The following is an 18664-nucleotide window of genomic DNA, read 5'->3' on the forward strand; positions in this document are numbered from 1 at the left end:
GTCCATATGGCTATTACATCAAATTAGTTACAAAATAACCTCAAAACACATTATCAATTCAGTCAAGTATAAATAAGAATGCCTGATAGAATGATGTAAACTCGCATCATTTAAAGACTTAATTCAAAGAACTTCAAACTCAATCTAATACTATCAAAAGTTCAGCCAGTATGACGAAGACTAATAGAAAATTATTGCTGGAGTCCAATTTGGTAAATCATTGTGCTACAATGCAAAAAGTAGGGAAACATCTTGTGCTATAGAAGAAGTACCCTGTTGAATTTGTAGCTTTAGATCAATCACTAGTGATCATTTTGCATCTATTGGTAAGAATCAATGCTTGGTTATACAATAGTGTAAGCCAGAATAGTGAAGGTTACAAGCCAAGTGATACACTTGGCCTACTTTTGGGATGTATTTACGATAGCAAAACACAAAAATTCAACACAAGCAGAGATAGAAACTGGCAGATGGATCCGTTTGGTAGCCTGAATTCAGTCAAACGCTACTCTTCAGCTGTAGTTTAACTGTATACAGCTTCCCGCTTTACCAACACAAACTGTAATTGGCCCTTTATGCAAACTCTGAAGCTGATTTGGACTGTGCATAGTAACTACAACAACGCCAGTATCTGTAAAATGTAAAAGGTATGTGTATTGGTGTACACCATATCGAAAAGTCATGGTTTTACGTTATTCAAAACTGTGAAATAATACTAAGGTCACTTTTGAAAAATGCATTTGCAGTACTTTTTGTTTGCAGGAAAGTTTCACCAAGTCACTCAGATATCTATGCAAAAATAAAGGAACCCTCCAAGGCATGAAAGACAAGTCAATTATCTGCAGTATTTTCTTTTTCATACACCACTCCTTTTTCTAATGCACATCATCCTGGTTATTCAAAGCTAAATTAAAAAGAAACAAACCCAAACGTAGCCTGTCAGAACTTTTCCCAGTAAACTCTACCACTCTGGTGGCAAATATAAAAGTGCAGAACATCTGGACCACGTGGCTGCCCAAACACCGCTAACAATGGTACATCTGTCCAGGCTGCCTTGAGTTCTCTGGAACAGGTTTTAAATTCATTCTACAATATAAACGTAGGCATAACCTATTAATATAAACCATCTTAGAACTTAAATCTTCATGTACAAAAATGACTAAGAATATCTAATAGTAACTAGTGCAGTGCGTCAGTGTTTTTGTTTTTTTTTTTTTTCTTTTTCTTTTTCATTTAGAATAACTAGGTATTATATGAAATTAGTTGTCGTACTCTCTGGTTGGTAAAAGAGATGCTGTGTGAGCTAACAGTAAAGGCAGCCTTTTTCACACCAACCATCTGTTTACTGTTTAAAAGCCTTCAACAGAAAGCAAGCTCTGGGATCATTCCACTCCATTTCAGTTCATTAATAGACAATATCACCCTCCTACATACTGGGTTCCAATTTGAGGACCTGGCCCAAGTTGCTAATGTCTGGCTTCCAGTGAATTCTGGGCCACTCAGAGCAGTAAGCACTTTATTGCAGTCTCTAGTTCCATCATATGGACTGACTAGCTTCCCTTGGAAAAGACAAGGCTAGGATATTAGGTAAAGCACAATGTTTTACAATAAAGTGGAGCTTCACTGGTCAGCGCAGGAAATAAGCACTGGAGCCTGAGACATTTCATTTGGCTGTCCATCATGTGGGAGAGGTGTGGCCCTCTGACTTCTGCAAAAGAAGAAAAAAAAAGCCACCCATCAATACTCGGAGCAGAGGAGGTGCCGTTATCAGATCAAAAAGGACGGGAAGCAGCAGTTGTATGGTTTAGTGCCCTAACTTCCTCAGTGATGCAACAGTAACACAATATCCTGAGGACAACCTACATCACAAGGCAAAGGCAGGAAAAAACAAGACGTGATGGTATTTGACTACACAAAGCAAAATCCACAGCATGAGAGTAAGTTAAGAGTGCACAAATGCTGTGACTCAATTTACAAAGGAGCTGCTGCAGCCCTCTGAAGCAGAGCATAGAGCAGACGTGTGGCAAAAGAAGGAAAATGCAGAGGCACAGATCATGGTAGTGCAAGTCAGCAGACATCTTTTAAACAATATGGAAATATACTCATCAGCAGAGTTGCACTGGGATTCCTCCACATTACTACAGCCTAGCACATCTCTTTCATTACTACAGCAGTGTTAATTTACAAATGATCCCTTGGCACAGGGTATCATAAAAATATACAGGGCCAGAATTATGTGCTGGAAATCAACATCAGTCATGGTACGAAATGGATTTGAGAGAACTCCTTCGTAGCTTGCGTTTTGAAATACATACACCAAGCAGTATCACTGCATGTTATTTATTCTCACAGGTAAGGTCCTATTTTTGTTACAGTATTTGTCATTGGTAGCAATCAAAAACTGGGGCCTGCTTCTTATTTGCACCAGGGCCACTTTACCTCACTCTGGCCCAGCTAAGATCCCCAGCTAAGATCCCCAGCAGAGGTACCTATGTGCTTCACACAACCAGAGTGCAATGAAGTGGCCTTGGCACAAAATGCAGCTCAGACTCACAGTGCTTAACTAGGGCATGCACAAGGCAAATAAAGCTAAGCACAAGACTTCAAATGAAAACCACGCTGCCAGGCTATACCAAGGCTATATGAAACTATTTAATAAATTAAATTCAGACACTGAAGAAACACATCAAGCAAACCTCCAATTATTTTCTTCACATTTCTGGCTATTTGAAAATAAAGTGAGTTACAAAAGGTAACAACAGTTGACAGAGCTGAAAACAGAGAAGTATCTTGCCAGTAAGATTTAGGTTTCAGTTTTGACTTCCATTTGCCAAGTCTGTGAGAGACATGGCTAACTTTCTACAGGAAGAGTCCGCCCCTGTTGTCATTTCACCTCCCTCAGGGTGATTACAAACTGGCATTTCCAACAGTTGCAGGATATTTGCCCATTTGGTGTTTTCAATCCTTATGAAAGGTGCTGCATCACTGGAGCTCAACAGATGGGATTCAAAGAGAAAGACCCAAGCACAAAGCTCTGCAAATTAGCTCAGATTAGCCCACATTAGCTCGCTTTAACAAGGACAAGAGGAGGACAAGAACTCTGAAGAGGCACAAGGAAGAAAAACCACAGCAGAGTAAATCCTGTTGCTTTTGTGCATTTCTGGTCAGTTTTAATGGTAGTCAATGAAACCACAATGGTATGAATGAGAGCAGAACTTAGCACAGCACTTCCAAAAGTCCCAAGTCCCATTTTATAGCTTATGATGACAGACAGACTGACTGCAGTGTGAAATCACTTCTCACCCAAAACAAGGCTGCTTAAGCAAGACAACAGCTTCTGCAGAGAGGAACTGCCAGATCTGTTTCTTGTAGGATTCCTGAGCTTCTAAAGAAGCCTTTGAACATTTGATGTGCAGCCTGAACACAAGGGACTGGGTTCATCAGTGGGGCCCATGAGAGGAACAGTTAACTGAGGCTGTGAATGGTTTCATGAACTGCTGCCTTAAGAAGTTACTTAGGCAGCCAGCAATCTGTCAAATGGCATCTGCAGAGGCTGTGATGGTTTCAAACTGGCCCAGTGCTTCCTCAATGAGTTTCCCCTGCAGGGGAAGATGCGGTTTCATACCCAGTAAGATCCATGAAAGAACAACACTGGACAATTAAGAGCCAAGGAGGACCTACTGTATTTGGTTTACTTCCATCACAGGTCTGACCATGCTGAACTCATAACCCCTAAGTAACCTGCACATTCTCCACCTTACCTGTATGGATGGCCTACTCATTAACTGAAAGGACCAACCCAAACACCTCTGGCTCTCCATCACCCAGAGTTGTTCTACCCCATGCTATTCTGCAGATGCTTTGCCTTTACACAGCACAGCACAAGAGTAACAAGTCAGCCTCCCTTGGCCATGTTCAGCATAAAAAAATTAATCTCAAAATGTATGAAATTCTCTCCACCATCTCAGGTTTTAGGCCACTGCAAAATGCAAATCAGCATACAGTAGCTATTTAAATCTGCCATTATCTGACAAATAGCATCTGATAATTCCCAAACATTAGGATCTCAAGGAGCATATGAAGCAGTTTCTATACAAGAATTGGTAGGTAAGCTTACTGGGAAGGATCATTTTACTAACTGCTAAACAGATTATACTGTCATTTATGTGAAGACTTAACACTACTAAGCAAGTGGGGTGAAGCAGACATTCATAGACGGCTGTGAAAGAGGAAATGCAGGCCAAATTAAAGTCTGCTATTCACATGCTTTCTGAACAAGCTGTCAGCCACATACTGTTTTCTTAAGGCAAGAAGAAGAAAACCATACCTGTGTACATTTTCCATGGCTGCTACTTCTGCCAGAGCAGCTAAGCTAAAAAATGCAGACACCGCTGGCATATCTGACGTAATACTATGATTTTCTTCTGTCTCTGTGTTTCTGGAGCATTCGTTGTTGCAATCTGCATTTGATGATTTCTGAAGAGTACTTTGTGGCAGCTCTTTTGGCTTGTCCTCTGCAAAGAAAGAAAGGAAGTTAAGCATGCAAACGCAGCCCACAAATTCACTGCAGTCTATGGATATGCTGACCAGCTGGTGTTTACTAGCCTCTGTTAAAAGGTTCTGTTAACAGAACCTTTACCTTTAGGACTTCAATTCTGCCACTGCCATCTAATTCATGCTGTAACTTCTTCTGATCCAAGCTACTGGGTCAGGAGCACAGTACTAGGATTTATGAAGCAGTTTACAGATTTTGCATTCAACTGAATTTGATCTTTTAGGTCAGGCAAGTCAGCTTTTTTTATGTTTCAGATACAGGAGTCCTGAAAGACTGTCTTACTAGAGAACTCCAACAAGGACTCTGGCATTAACTGTCATACTTTGAAATTCAGTTTTACAAACTATAACCAGGCACAGTATAATTTCTTTGCTGGACTAGAAACAAACTGTGAAAGGTTACCTTTCACGATTTTCCATTTCTCTCTGTATCAGTTCACAACTCTTAAGAGTGAAATATCCAGGGAGAAAAGACAAATTCAGTCATTCAAACAAAAGAAGTTGGTCATTATAGACTCAAGTGGTTTCCCAACTGGTTGATGCCTGTATTTTAAATAATGACCATTCTAAGCAGGTATGAAAACAAGTGTTTTAAAAACACTGCCCTGATAGGTTGCTTGTATCTCAAACCTTCTCCAACCATTCAGTTGTAATAAAATTTTAAGTCAGATTTCCTTACCCAGTGTCCCTGCTGCTGGTGACACTCGTCCATCTGCTGTTCGGACAAGATGTGTGATCTTAGTTTTTCTTGCTTTCCTTTTCTGGCTGCCAACTAAAGGCTCATGCATCATTGCTGGCTCTGGAGTGTTTAGGGCAGATACAGAAATTTTATTCTTCCAGGCAGACTCACTGGAATTTCTGTCTTCTAATAGTATGGCTGGAAGAGAATAAAAATGCAACTTTAGATGGAGAGTAATTCAGCCACTAGCTATGCTCATTTGCCATTTTGCATCTATCTGCATTAAACCATTCCTCACAGGTACTCAGAGCATAACCCATGGCAATATATGATCTGAACGCCACAGATATTTGCAGGGAAGTAACAGAATCCACCTTAAAGAGATATACTGAAGGTTCAAGTTTCTAATATTTGCAAAGAACACTGTTAGATCAGCAACAGCACTTGAGTGGGAGCAGGGTATTGCTCTGTATAAAACATTCTGCAACAGAAGATGTCAGCAAGTGGCTAAGAGACAAAATGTATTTAAGGAACAACAAAGGTCCTCATGTATGCTTATCTTAGCTCACAGATGGACTGACAACCAGAATTCAGCAATTCCTGACTAAAACCCAGTCTTACCTCTTTAGTCACTCTACGTCAACTCCTTTAAGAAAAGGAAATACTGCCTTTTACAAAATAACAAACCTTGAAAAACACCCCAAAGGCTGCAAATATAAAAGCAGATCTGGATCAGAGATGAAGATAAGCATACTAAAAAAAGGAATTAAGCATGGGATAGAATACCATGACAGAAATACTGCCCACATAAAGTCAGAGAAAGGAATAGTTTAAATCTTTCTCAGCAGCTCCAGTGTTGGTGTTCTGAAGTAGCTTTTTACCCCCAACTGGAACATGATCCAAAATTTTCACTTGACTAAAGAGTTTACTTTACTCTTGTTCACAAAGAAATTGGTCAGACAGCAATTACAAAACATATTTATGAAGCTTGTTATGAAGCTTGCCCCATCTGTGATCACTGTCAGCTAGGGTTAGAAAGAGGCTACAGGCAGCAAATGGAATGACCAAGTAATTTTTTACAGATTCCTATTTAACCTGTTTTGAAATTGGGAACACTTGTGATACTTGCACCCAGTTCCTGTGGTGCATTTTTCCCAGTACACTGGCCATCCTGAACGATTACACATTTTTTTCCTAATGCCTGCACATCATCTTCCCCATTGCATTTTCAACTCATTACTTCTTTACCACCTATAAGGTTATACTCCATCTCTTTGCAACAGTCCTTGATACATTTTCCACAGCTGCTGCTGCATCTACAGTTAGCTTAATCTTCCCTCCAGTTTCTTTTAATCTTTCTCCCCATTTTAAAGACTTAAGACACACTTGTTACTTTTTGGGTGGTTTGACCAGCAAAAATTACACACACATAACTGAGACAGGAGTGCAAACAACTGCTCTTTCAGAAAGGCTAAGAGCTGAACAATTTCAATCACCTGCACTGAGACTGGTGGTGTCACCCAGGAGCACCCAGTCCCACAAACTGTGCCCAACAGCCAAACAGTCTGCATGGCCTTTGCCTTCTTTCATGTTAGTGTGCATTTCTGTTTATTGTTAGTTTCACAGATTGAATGAACTTTCTATTCAAAGATACAGCTAATAAAACCTCTATCTTTTGCTGGTTTCTTTAACTCTTCATTCTGTGAGGATGTGGACTAGATGAAGAGATTAGCACCAACACATTTCATCTTGTTAGCAGTTACCCTTTGCTCTTCTGTTTGAATGGGAAGGCGCTTTTAACGTTTTATTGTCTAAGAATACAATCAGATCAAATATGTATGTGCAAAAACATATGAAACATTCCAGATTTTATTTGTCTATGATCTTAATTCACCTATGTTCTCTTGTACAACGTTTTTGAACTTGTGCATGTTCTTTATTTGGAAAAAAAAGCACACAGCTTCAATTAGCATTTTGAAGTGCTTAGCTCTAGCTGCCAACCTTTCCAGAGCAGAACTTTGCTGTAGAACTGATTTTTTTGTAAAGAGCACTCCAGAGAAAGCACAGGAAAAGATCCACCCTGTAACAGTCCAATTAAGTAGAAGTCCCAATGACTGCAAATGTGACTTTCAAATAACTCAACTGGGCCAACAGTGAGATGTTCAGATAAGCTTCGTGCATCGAGACCAGGATCTTAATTGGAATGTATAATTAAATAGCCAGCTTTCTCTCCAGATTTCTTATTTGGGAATTCATAAGCATTGATTGTATTTTAATGTAATGGTCTGGTTGTAGTCCAACACTATCTGTTAATTCTGATTTGCTCTAATTAGAACTTTGACACTGCTGTCTACTTCTATCTTGATTGAGTTTATAATGCTTTTAATCTTAGTACTACAACTCATTTTGGTTTTTTATTACATTTAATAAAAAAATTAAGACATGATTTCAAACAACGAACAACATATGATTAAAAGAGACTTGATTTGGTATGTGTTTAATTAGATGTGTTGTATGCCAGGTCACTAGAAATTAACTTGATTGATCACTACAGCTGGGGGTTCCCTTTTATGTTTTTCTTTTTCATATTGCATGTGTCAAAAAAATAAAGAGAAAAAAAACCCTTGAAAAGTAAAATAGGCAATAGTGAAAGACATAAGGAGTATATGATGATGGTATGTTTGACTAAGAAACAACAGAAGGTGGCTGTAAAAACTCAGATGTAGTAAGTATATCTCCCCTCCATGTTTTTATATCGTTTTGTATTCCCTCTCCAGGTTCTTTTTTTAATCCCTGAACTGAGACTTGAAAGTTGTCTACTTTCCTTTTCTCCTCTAGCTCTAAAAGAAGCTCTTTATCACTTCAACATAACATTGTTGCCATACAATCCTGAAGAAGGATTGAAGGTGAACAATGAGTATTTTGTGTGGGTGAATGCAGGGTGAATGCTGAAGGGAAGAACATCTTTTTCTCTTCTATAGCAGTCTTAGTGGACATGAGGTCTAGAAACTTCTTTACTGACTTCTTTACAGAGTATTATTAAAGTAGACATTGACCTTGGAAATCACAGACTTCACTCACAAGACCCTCTACACTGACTGCTAGAGGAGAAAGGAGTCCATGTTCCAACAACTCTACAGGTAAACTGTGTTCCTGCACTTCCTTCAAAAGGAAGGGCATCCCACTGCTTCAAGTGACAAAGGTACATCCATAAAGATGCTCCAAATCAGGACCTGATTTTGTTCTGCAGGAAGGATAGAGCTAGCCAGGTTTAATTCTTTGTAGTTTTCTTTAATCAATTTGATGTCCATTCTGCTTCCACACCGTCCTGCATTCAAGAGCTGTCCCACGAGCAGCTCAGCTAATTTTCAGGGGAACATTGTCTAGACATGAAATTATGTTCTGGAGTTACTGTGCAGTCCTGCCAACAGGTAGGTGCATGCTCAGCTCTCCATTACAGTGACATGGGCAGAACTACTGGGCTATTTTTGCAAGCAAAGTTGAGAATATGGCATGAAGGTGTGGGCCTTTAGGCATGCTTACACCATGGTAGCAGAAATGACTCTTGAGAAAAACATCCACAGGTCTGTGCCAGATGGTTTCCTCAGCTAGGTTTGTTGAAGGTTTGCAGTTTATTCTGCAGGCATGCAGAGTACACAGTCTTATGTCCCCCCTATCCTTATGAACAAGAAAAATTAAGTCAACTGAACTGATTGAGCACACCACAGCTTTTCAGACAAGCTTTTCAGACCAAACTCCAACAAAACACAGACTTAAAAGAGCTTCTTTAGTGATGCCTGTTATGAGAGGCAGCTGCAGTTTAACCACACTTAGTGGAGAAAAAATGCTCTGTGGGTCTAAGCATTCTGGTATCAAGGAAGAATGTGGGCTGTAATGATTTAATTGTCTTCATAAAGTTAAACAGTGAAAATCTAGCCAGATAGAGCATGGTTTCAAGTCACCAGTGTCTACAGAACCACTTCACCAAGAAAGTGATGTCAAACAGACTGACCTGGCAGAAATTCCAGCTCTCCTGACAACAGGACACTGCCACAGTATAGCTTTGGGGCCAGGTAGCACATGGATGCAGCAAGGACTGAGGACTAACAAAGCAGTCCTTTGCTTTGAGGAGATACAAAGCAGCAGATGGCCAAACCAGGTGTAGGAGACAGCCGCCTAGGGTGGAAACTCTGCTGCAGGAGCCTGTGCTGATCCAGCCCTCCTCCAGCCAGAATGGTTGCCAAAGGCACAGAGCTACTGTCTCCCTCTAAGCTGCAAACCCCACAAAACAGGGCTCTGATGCGTGTGGGAGAACATGAGCTGGTGCTGAGACCAGCGTATGTGTTCATCCTCTCTTCTCCGCTCCCCATTCGAAGGCCAGTATTACAGATGGCTGCTACACACACTGTGCAAGAGCCTCAGCACAGCTCTCTAAGTGTACCTGCAAAGAGGCAATCACTGGCACTTGTTATTTTAAGTACTGCTTCCCATTGGAAAGCCTTGTTGGTGTGGCAGAAAAGTAAAACTCCCAGAGGGTTGTTAACTTTCCCAAACATGCATGCGTCCAGCTGTGCTTCTGCCAGCCTTCCTAAGGAAGAGATGTCAACAGATCTCTTAACATATTCAGCTGCATTACTGTGTGCTCCCTGTAGCATTTCACTGGTGTTTAACTGGGCTGTACCCTGCTCTATGAACAGCTGCAAACTCTTAACATTGTGACGTGCACTGGTGCTGCCATGTACAATGTGGTCAAAATTCACTCACATTTTCATACCAGAGACACACAGACAACACAATACAGTCACACTACATCTACCTTTACTGCACTTACTTTCCTTCACTCCTAACAGATGCACACAGGCATACACATTTTTCAAGATTTAAAAACATGAAGCCAGCATGACCTCTGCTGACAGCAATCCTTCCAAGTGTTTCCTCTGCAGCTATACAAACTTTCAAGCTCCTTCTTTCGGCAAAATTAACCTCATAAAATCCAAAACCACACATTATGCAGACTTGCGACTCCCCACAAGTATACACTAACCTCAAAAAGGAGTCGAAATTTTCATTTAGTTTGACTCACAAAATGCTGAAATAAATATTATCTGAATTGAAATGAAGATTCTGGGATTCCTATCTTGAATGCTGCTCAGTATGGGACAGCTCAGCCACATGGTTTAGGGACTCCTAGATGGAGGATAAAGATCTGTAGGCAGCACATGAGGGAGAGGCTGTCCAGCACCTGCTGAGGCCATGCCCACACTGCACTTTGCTGATCAACATTTTGCTTTCAGTCACTAAGAGTACACTTTAGAGTAGGAAAGACTCCAAATTTCCTCCCCTCTGTAATTCAGGGGAAAATGCAGTTCCCCATCAATATACAGACATCCACTGCCTTTCCTCTGATGATTCTATGTGGGCTGCGTAAGGTTCCTAAGTTCCTCGTGTCTTTCCTTTAGTCTTGGGAGGAACTCAGCAAGCTGGCTCTGCCCCAGCAAATGCATAGAGACAACTTTAATATTTAGACACTATGACACTATTCACATGCTTAACTTCTAAGGACATGCCTCTGTGCTGTGCTGGAATGAGGCCAGGTTACTCAACACTTGCCAGGGTTGAATCTTTGATCATAGTGCACACTTCACTTTATATCAAAACAGGCTGACTTCTTCTAAACAAATGCAGGGTTTGACATTTTGTTTACCCACATTTTTATTTGAAGATTTTAAAGCAGTTATATTTTTTACTCTTTACTTAATCATCTATTAAACACTTTCTGTTTCTTTTCCCCCAGGAGAATTTGAACACCCATTTGTCTTAATAATTTGTCTACATGGTCTATTAATAATTTAGGAACAAAATCTGAATGATGCTAAATAAAAACTCTGCTAATGTATGATGCCTTTTTACACTAACATAGGAGCAAGATAGTTACTTCTCATAAGCAACTCCCACAACATATTCGTTGTACAAATACAATAAGACAGAGCAAGTAATTTCAAATTATTTGCGCCGCTGAATGCAGAAGAGCAGGCAAAGCCTATGTGGGAAAATAGTGCATGTGCAACACAGGTGACAGAAAAGACAACATCAAGAAAGGAGAGGAAATTACATAGCCAAGTCCTAGGAAAAGATATGAACCATAAAGGTAGCTGGAGAAACTGGAGATGAGAACGACAATTTTATTATCTTAGAGATGAACATGGGTGGGGAAGAAATCAGGCAAAATTAATGGAGTTAAGTAAGCAGAACCAGAAAGGCTTTTCTATACTACAGGAACAATGCAGGAGATAACACCAGTGTGGAACAGCTAAGGAACAGCCTGGGCATGACTTGAATAGTGTGGGCTACATGATGACAAAAGAAAAAGGGCCCAGGGAAGCAGGCTAAGCTATAATCCTATACATACTGTACACTTGAAAATGACCCTCAAGAGTTGTGAGTTCTGAGGGGTGCAGCACTATGATACTGTAATAAGAAAAAGACTTCGGTGAGCTAACAGTAGACAGTGGGCAGACAAGGTCCAGAACATAACTTAAACTGCAGAAGATATTTTCAATATGAAGCAAACAGAAAGCTGGTTTAAGATTTCTATAGAGGCAGGGCTGGAGGTTGGTATTTCTGAGATTTGGTGCAGAAACAAGTTCTTACACCTGACCAGGCTCTTACACCTTGACCAGCTACAGTGTGCACAGTTCCAGACAGCAAGAAATCACAGGAATATGGGATAGGAATATGCACAAATGCTCCGGCAAAATAATACCATCACTGATACAGAAGGATGCAGACAAGAGCAACCTAAGGACCACAGAGCTGTGAGCTGTAGAAGATAAAAGTTTTCAGGGCCAACTTCAGAACTGCCTTTGCTTTGTCAGCTCTGCTGAACAACATCTGGAGCAGGGAAACTGTAATTAAAGAGAGATGCCAAGTAAAAAAAAAGAAAACCAGCATCATACTGGAGTAAGGTAATACCAGCTGGAGCCAGGAGGCAATGGAATCATAGCAGGCAGGAAAAATAAGGAACCAAAGCAATCAAAGACTAGAGAGCTGAGGGGTCTCTACCTAGAAGCATTTTCTCGAGAGTGAATTGAGAAGAAAGGCAGCTGAAAGCCTTAATTAAGCAATGCACCAGTACCTGTGTCCGGAACATTAAGCTTCTTTCTGTGCTTAAATTTGCTGACAATTTTGTGGAATAAATTCTTTTTCTGAGACTCGAATGAACCTACAGACAACATCAATAATACATACTTTTAATTAGAAGCTTGAAAAAGAGTACAACAGTCACAGTATGTACTGTACAACCTCCCCTTCCTATAATACAAGTTGCCATCTGATGGGGAACCACAAAACCTGACCTTCTGCTCAAAGGGACTCTGGAGGCTTTCAGCAAACTGTAGTCCAACCCATCACCTCCCAACAAATGAAGCCCTTAGGAAAGCTTAGCCACAAAATAAAACGGGGTTTTCTTGCTTGTTTAAAGATATGCCCTCTTTTGCAAGTATACTGGGCTTGGCTGGCAAGGTAATAAATAATAAACTTAACAGTGCTGGAAACACACCATCCAGATCTCTCTCACTCTGGCACCCCAGCAAGTAGGCTGAGGGTGTTCGAGAGGTTGGGAGGGGACATAGTTAGGACAGCTGACCCACACGGGCCAAGGGGCATTTCACACCATACTCAGCACAAAACTCTGTGGAAAGTTTTTTTTAAAGTTGTCCATTGCTCAGGTACTGGCTGGGCATCAGTTTGTTAGTAGTGAGTGCTGCCTTTTGCACTATTTGTTTCCTCCCCTCCAACTTATGAAACTATCTTCTTCTTGACCCAGGAAGTATTTTTCCTTGTTTTTGCCCTTCTTATTCTCTTCCACATCCCGCTGTGGGAGTGAGCAGCAGGGTGGGAGCCTACTTAGCAGCCAGGGCAAATCCACCACAGGATGCAAAAGCTATCATTGCCTTTCTGGTGATCACAAATGAGATACACTAAATGAAAAAGTAAAAGCTCCCAGGGGAGAAAGGTGAGGTTATGTCCAGCTCATGGTATTCTTACTTTACCAGCAGAGTCTTTACCAGGAGCAGTCAGAGGACATCTTGTGTGATACTGGACCACAAAGGATGCCACTATCAGAGGTCATCAAGAAGTTAGCCTTTGACTCATTAGGGGAGCAATCAGTGATACAACAGCAACATAGACATAAGAGATGCATAACCTCCACAATGCAAAGCCATTTTTAGGGAGTTTACAGAAAATCAACTCCAAAATCTTATCTCCAATGACACAGTGGACAAGTAAGTCTATAGGCTAGTTCAGAACAGACCAGCCCAAACAGAAATGAGATGCTGTGCATGTGACAAGATGATTTATAGCCTAACAAGTGGGTCTCCTTCCCATCTCTAACTCACCTGGAACAGGATTCTACCCACCACAAATACCTTTTCCTGTAAAGTGGCCTTTTCCACTTCTCATCATCCTTAAAAGGAACCAGACACACACACTGGCTACTGGGACACAAATGCAACCATACAGGAATGTGCAATCAGAGTAAGTCTACATTATATACCTGCAGTTTGCCATCTCATACGCCATATGCAAGGAAAGAAAGAGTGAAAAGTGTGCAGTAATGGAGGAAGTATTTAGTCTTATGAAGTGAAAGCCACTCACAGACACTAGGCTGTCTGATAAACACTAAAAATTACTGAGAGAAAGCTAAAATCCAGCCAGAGGCAGGCATAGAAACTTTTAACATCTTGCACATGTTGGGTTTGTGGCTCATTGCTAATTTTTTAATACAGAAGAAATCAAAACTTTGGAGAAAGATAAATAAATTTCCAAAAATCTACAAATCAAACAACAAATCAAATAAAGCAAGAGATCATCTTAGGCAACATCAGCTTCATTTGAACAGCTTCACTAGAACCTGTATAGAAAATACCAGGAAGTACAACAGAAGAGGCCATATTCACTCAAACTTACTGAAGTGTTGTTTTGCAAATTTTACAACAGCTTCATGAATATCACAGAGGATTAGTCTAGTGCCAGTGCAACAAAAATGTACAACAAGGAATGAAAAAGCTCAGAAAGCTTGAGCAAAAGCCTAAGTGAAAGAACTAAGCTTTTCTTGATACCAAGCTCAAATACTTCATCCACATCAACAGAAACAAGTCTTCCCACCAATTCCACCAGAAGACAGAGGTACAAAACTACATGATTCTTGTGATGTTTTTATTATTACTTTTAAGTTAGCTGATTAATGATTTTTGCAGGTACTTGGAAGAAGCAACATGTTACATATCACCTCTGTCTCAATTTCTACAGCTCAATCTGCACCATACAAACCATTTCAATCATTTTCACTGACAGTCAGCCAGCGTCAGCAACTCTAAGCAAAATATCTGAGATGAAAAACTCAGAAAAAGATGACAAGCACTGCACAAAGGGGGAAACCTGTGTCTCTCATCTCCTCTTCCCCAATGAAGGCACCTTTGTTATCAGCCTGTATCTGCAAAATGCCACTTTCTCATGTGAAAAATGCAAGGATTTTAGTAAGGCCGAAAGAAAAGCTGCCTTTCAGTAAGGCAATTCTCCTATTTCCTTCCCTTTTAGCTGTTACTCCTGTGAGACAGTCCCCAGTAACACTTAAAATACCCTTTGGCCATAAATGCATTGAAAGAGAAGATGGGCTAATAACTAAGTAAGTCAACAGTTCATACTTGGACCTGACACTGTAACTTCTGACTCCATGAGAAACTTCATCCACACTCTCTGCTATAACAGTGTAGGCACAATCACCATGTAGGAGCTGACAGGATGCCTGTCTGGGCTGCACCTGCTTCATGGGGACAACAGGCAAGTATTCCAAGACTTTGAACAAGTAACACTTTTGAACATTCAATCCAGAGAAAATCCATGACTGAAAAAAACTAACCTAAAAGTCTTGCTGTTAGGCAATGGACCCTAGATGTGATTCTTCTATAGAAAGCTGAAAAAAACCTTTTAATGTTAGTTTACTTGACATTCTTATACAGCCACCTACTCATCTTGCTCTGCTGGAAATATTCTACACAGCTATTCCTCTCCCTAGCACTTCAGCAATTGCCACAGGATTTAATCCCTGGCTTGTCCATTGTGCTCACTGAGGACAGCAGGGATTCCACCTGGGAATACTTGCTACAGCCAGTGGCAGCTGCGTGGGGAAGCAGCAGGCAAGAGAATGAACCATAACTGCACTTCCTCCAAATTTCTGGACACAGGTCTCCTTTGCTCTCAAAAAGTTCCCTGTTTTAAAGGATCCAATCAAATAGAGGATGTTTCAACAAGATCCTAACAAAACCAGGACAGTCTGTGCATTTCTGCATCTCTTGGAGGAAGGCGCTGTATTTTTAGGTCATGATCCTTGGAACGTTACAGCATGAAATCTCCAAGCATCTGAATGCTTTGAACAGAGCTAAAAAAACCCCAGAGCTAAGACCAAGAGGAATGCCACAAAGCAGCATCCATTTTAAGCTGATGCTTTATTATTTCTATTCCTAGAGGCCACAGATGAAAAAAAAATGTGGACAATCACTTCCCCAAATATAAGCACTGTGTGCATTCCCCTCTTTGCCTTCCCAAAATGAAAGCTTTAGTGCAGTGCTTGGTGTGTAAGTGAGCATTTCTTCACAGTATAAAGGAGAAATAATGACTCTGCCTGTTGCTCACTTTTGCATACAAGCAGATTAGTGACTCACTGCAGACAGCTGACTTCTGCGTGGTGGGATGTTTTGGCACATATGCCATTGGAAAGAAGGAAAAAAAAAAAAGGAAACAGTCACAGCTCCAGTAAATGTCAGAGCAGGCCATCTGCACAGATTCAGCATAACTGTATTCTTCAGCCATTTTGTGACATTATTACTGAATATGCACATTCTCAGCCCAAAACAGTTGATGTGGATTTTGATAAAGCTTTATGGCTTATTCAGTCCTGCTCCTACTGAAGAAAGACCCTCAATCATTTCCGTGGGAACAGAATTTAGACAGTTTGGAAACTCTTGGGAAAAACTGCCTCTCATTTAAGAAAAGGCTCAAATTTTCCTTCATACACATGGATGTGAAACAGCTTTCATGTTACAGGGTTCTTCAGGTGTTTTTATATGAAAGAAATGGCTGAAGTGTGGACTGGACACGACAAGAACAATAGAATGTCAGTGGGCAGTGCCTACTGATTTTCCACTTTAGAGCAGGAAAACATCCTGACAAACCTGGCTGTGTGGTCAGGTAGCAGATCAAGCCTGTTGTAGGTATAGGATAATGACGTTTGACAGAAAATCAATCCAGCACTGTTTACTCCAAAATAAGTTATTAAAGCATGCAGTTATAGTTGGGGTGGGGTGCAGAGAAACACCCCAAAGGCAACAAACAAAAATATTTCTCTATTTTTATTCACCCAACATCCTGGGGAAGGCTTAGAGTGCAGCACTCCAATACATTTTCTGAATTTTAAATGTTTAGTGGACACTGCAGACTTCAAAAGTTAAGTAGTTATCTGTGCTGAGTAAAAATTAATAGATAGTTTATGATCCTGCACACACTCATTCAAAAAAAAGCAGCACATCATTTCAAGGAGTGTTTACTTAAATATATCCCTACTGATATTTATCTGTTATTTGGAAACACCCAGAGGCCCCAAACACTTGTAGACACTATTTGTGCTGGGCAACTCTTCCAGTTATGTGACAGAGAGACATCCAAGCAAAAGCCACACAGCAGAAACAACTCCACACAACACAGTAATGCAAAGCAGGGTAAGGTCTCCCACATCCCAACACAATCACACTCATTATATTGATCCTTCATGGTTCATGCCCATTGCATAAAAATAAGATGCTACTTTTGTTCAATTGTAATGGTGTAAAAAACTAGGACAATTCAAAAAAACCCATAACCACACCAAACCAAGCTCTATTATTTTGCATGATATGCTGGTTTCATTTACTGCAGTACTTGCAGTATCCTAGCATACAGATCTGCTTGTGCTTCACTTTTGGAGGTCAGGGTTCTCCAAGAGTCTTTTCATTCATCACACTACACCAGACAACAGCACGATGAGGTTCAACAGCCTGTCAGTACATCACAAATTGAACTGAGGATTCAGCTTAATAAATGTTTGACTCAACTGGAACAAACCTCAATAAGCTAGTAAGCTTGCTTGTATACACTTCCAAGTCAGATCATTTCAAATCCACAACTCACATTCTAGTTTTACACATCCTAAGAAAATAAAACACATTTAAAATTGACCTACTGCCATGAAATATTTACTTTTTATCAATCCTTCTTTTTCAGAAGAAAAATGGTTTGTTGGAAAGTTTTTCAACTACTTCTTGAGAGCTGACTGAACCTTGCTCTTCAGGGAGTTGGAATGACTGCTACAAACCCGTCAGCTTGCCCATCCAAAATGTGTGAGTTCAACACTCGCTGGAATTAGGAGCAGGTATCAATCACTGGCTCTGTCTGGATTAGTTTGGGGCTGTGGTTAGATGTTCACGACAGAACAGTGTTACTATCTGATATTCCTGCCCTGGGGCTGCTTGTTGCAACCCCACAGCTCAGTTGGTGGAAAAGTTCATGTGACTGTTTACCATCTGCTCAGTGCAAAGTCAGCTGGCTTAATTTAAAGAGCCCTTATTGTCAGCCAGAGGCAAATGCTCCATGACTGTCTCTGCAGGACTGTGCCAAAGCTACTCATATCAGGCTTGTAACCAGCCTGCAGTTATGTTTTTGACCTTCCCTTGAGATAAGGCCAAATATATTCCAAAGCTCTTTAAGTGATGCTAACAAACATAAAAACTAAACTCTCCTGTATGAGCCCACCCAAAAGCAGAATGCAGTTCTGGGCTACCTGGCAGAATTCTAGCCCACCATTCCCAAACACCACAGGGCCTGCAGAATTTTTAAACATACAGGCACTTGAATAGATAAATACTGTAGCAAGAAATCCAATGAGCTGCCACTACAACTTCAATTGCTAGATCAGTGTAGTTGAGGAGATTTTCTTCTCAACAGATGTTGCTTAATTACCAGTGTGTTATCATACTGTAAAGCAATTGATTCATGCTCATTTAAGAAGTTCTATCAAATACATACCATAAAAAAAAAAGGCAGCTGAAGTCAGAACTAGCTTGGTATTAGCATAGGTCTAATTTTGCAAAGTGGCTGTTCCACATATAATGATAAGAATCAATACAAAATTGCCATGCACTAGAAAAGAACAGCTTACTGTAATATAATTATTGGTGAAGCCTTCAAAAGGCATAGATCTAATCCAGGGTCACCTGGCTAAAAAAGCCAGTATTAGATCTTAAAACCTGTCAGTCAGTGAAACTACCATTGTTGCAGGAAAGGAAATCAACTTCACATTGCAAAATGTGCCTGATGAGGATCCTTTTGAGCATCCTT

At 40.5% G+C, this 18664-nt stretch overlaps 1 protein-coding gene across 1 annotated transcript in view; it reads right to left on the reverse strand.

Moving 5' to 3' along the window:
* Positions 1-375: 375 nt before the first annotated feature.
* Positions 376-18664, reverse strand: part of BBX (BBX high mobility group box domain containing) — a 57904-nt gene continuing 39615 nt past the window's right edge. The window contains exons 12-15 of the mRNA XM_062512099.1: positions 12369-12455; positions 5234-5431; positions 4328-4514; positions 376-1708 (exon numbers count right to left, since the gene is read on the reverse strand). Coding sequence (XP_062368083.1) covers positions 1621-1708; positions 4328-4514; positions 5234-5431; positions 12369-12455 — 560 coding nt within the window. The 3' untranslated portion in view covers positions 376-1620. The remainder of the gene's footprint in view (positions 1709-4327; positions 4515-5233; positions 5432-12368; positions 12456-18664) is intronic.

The sequence above is a fragment of the Cinclus cinclus genome, chromosome 2 (assembly GCF_963662255.1).
Source record: "Cinclus cinclus chromosome 2, bCinCin1.1, whole genome shotgun sequence".
In the NCBI taxonomy this organism is placed as follows: Eukaryota; Metazoa; Chordata; class Aves; order Passeriformes; family Cinclidae; genus Cinclus; species Cinclus cinclus.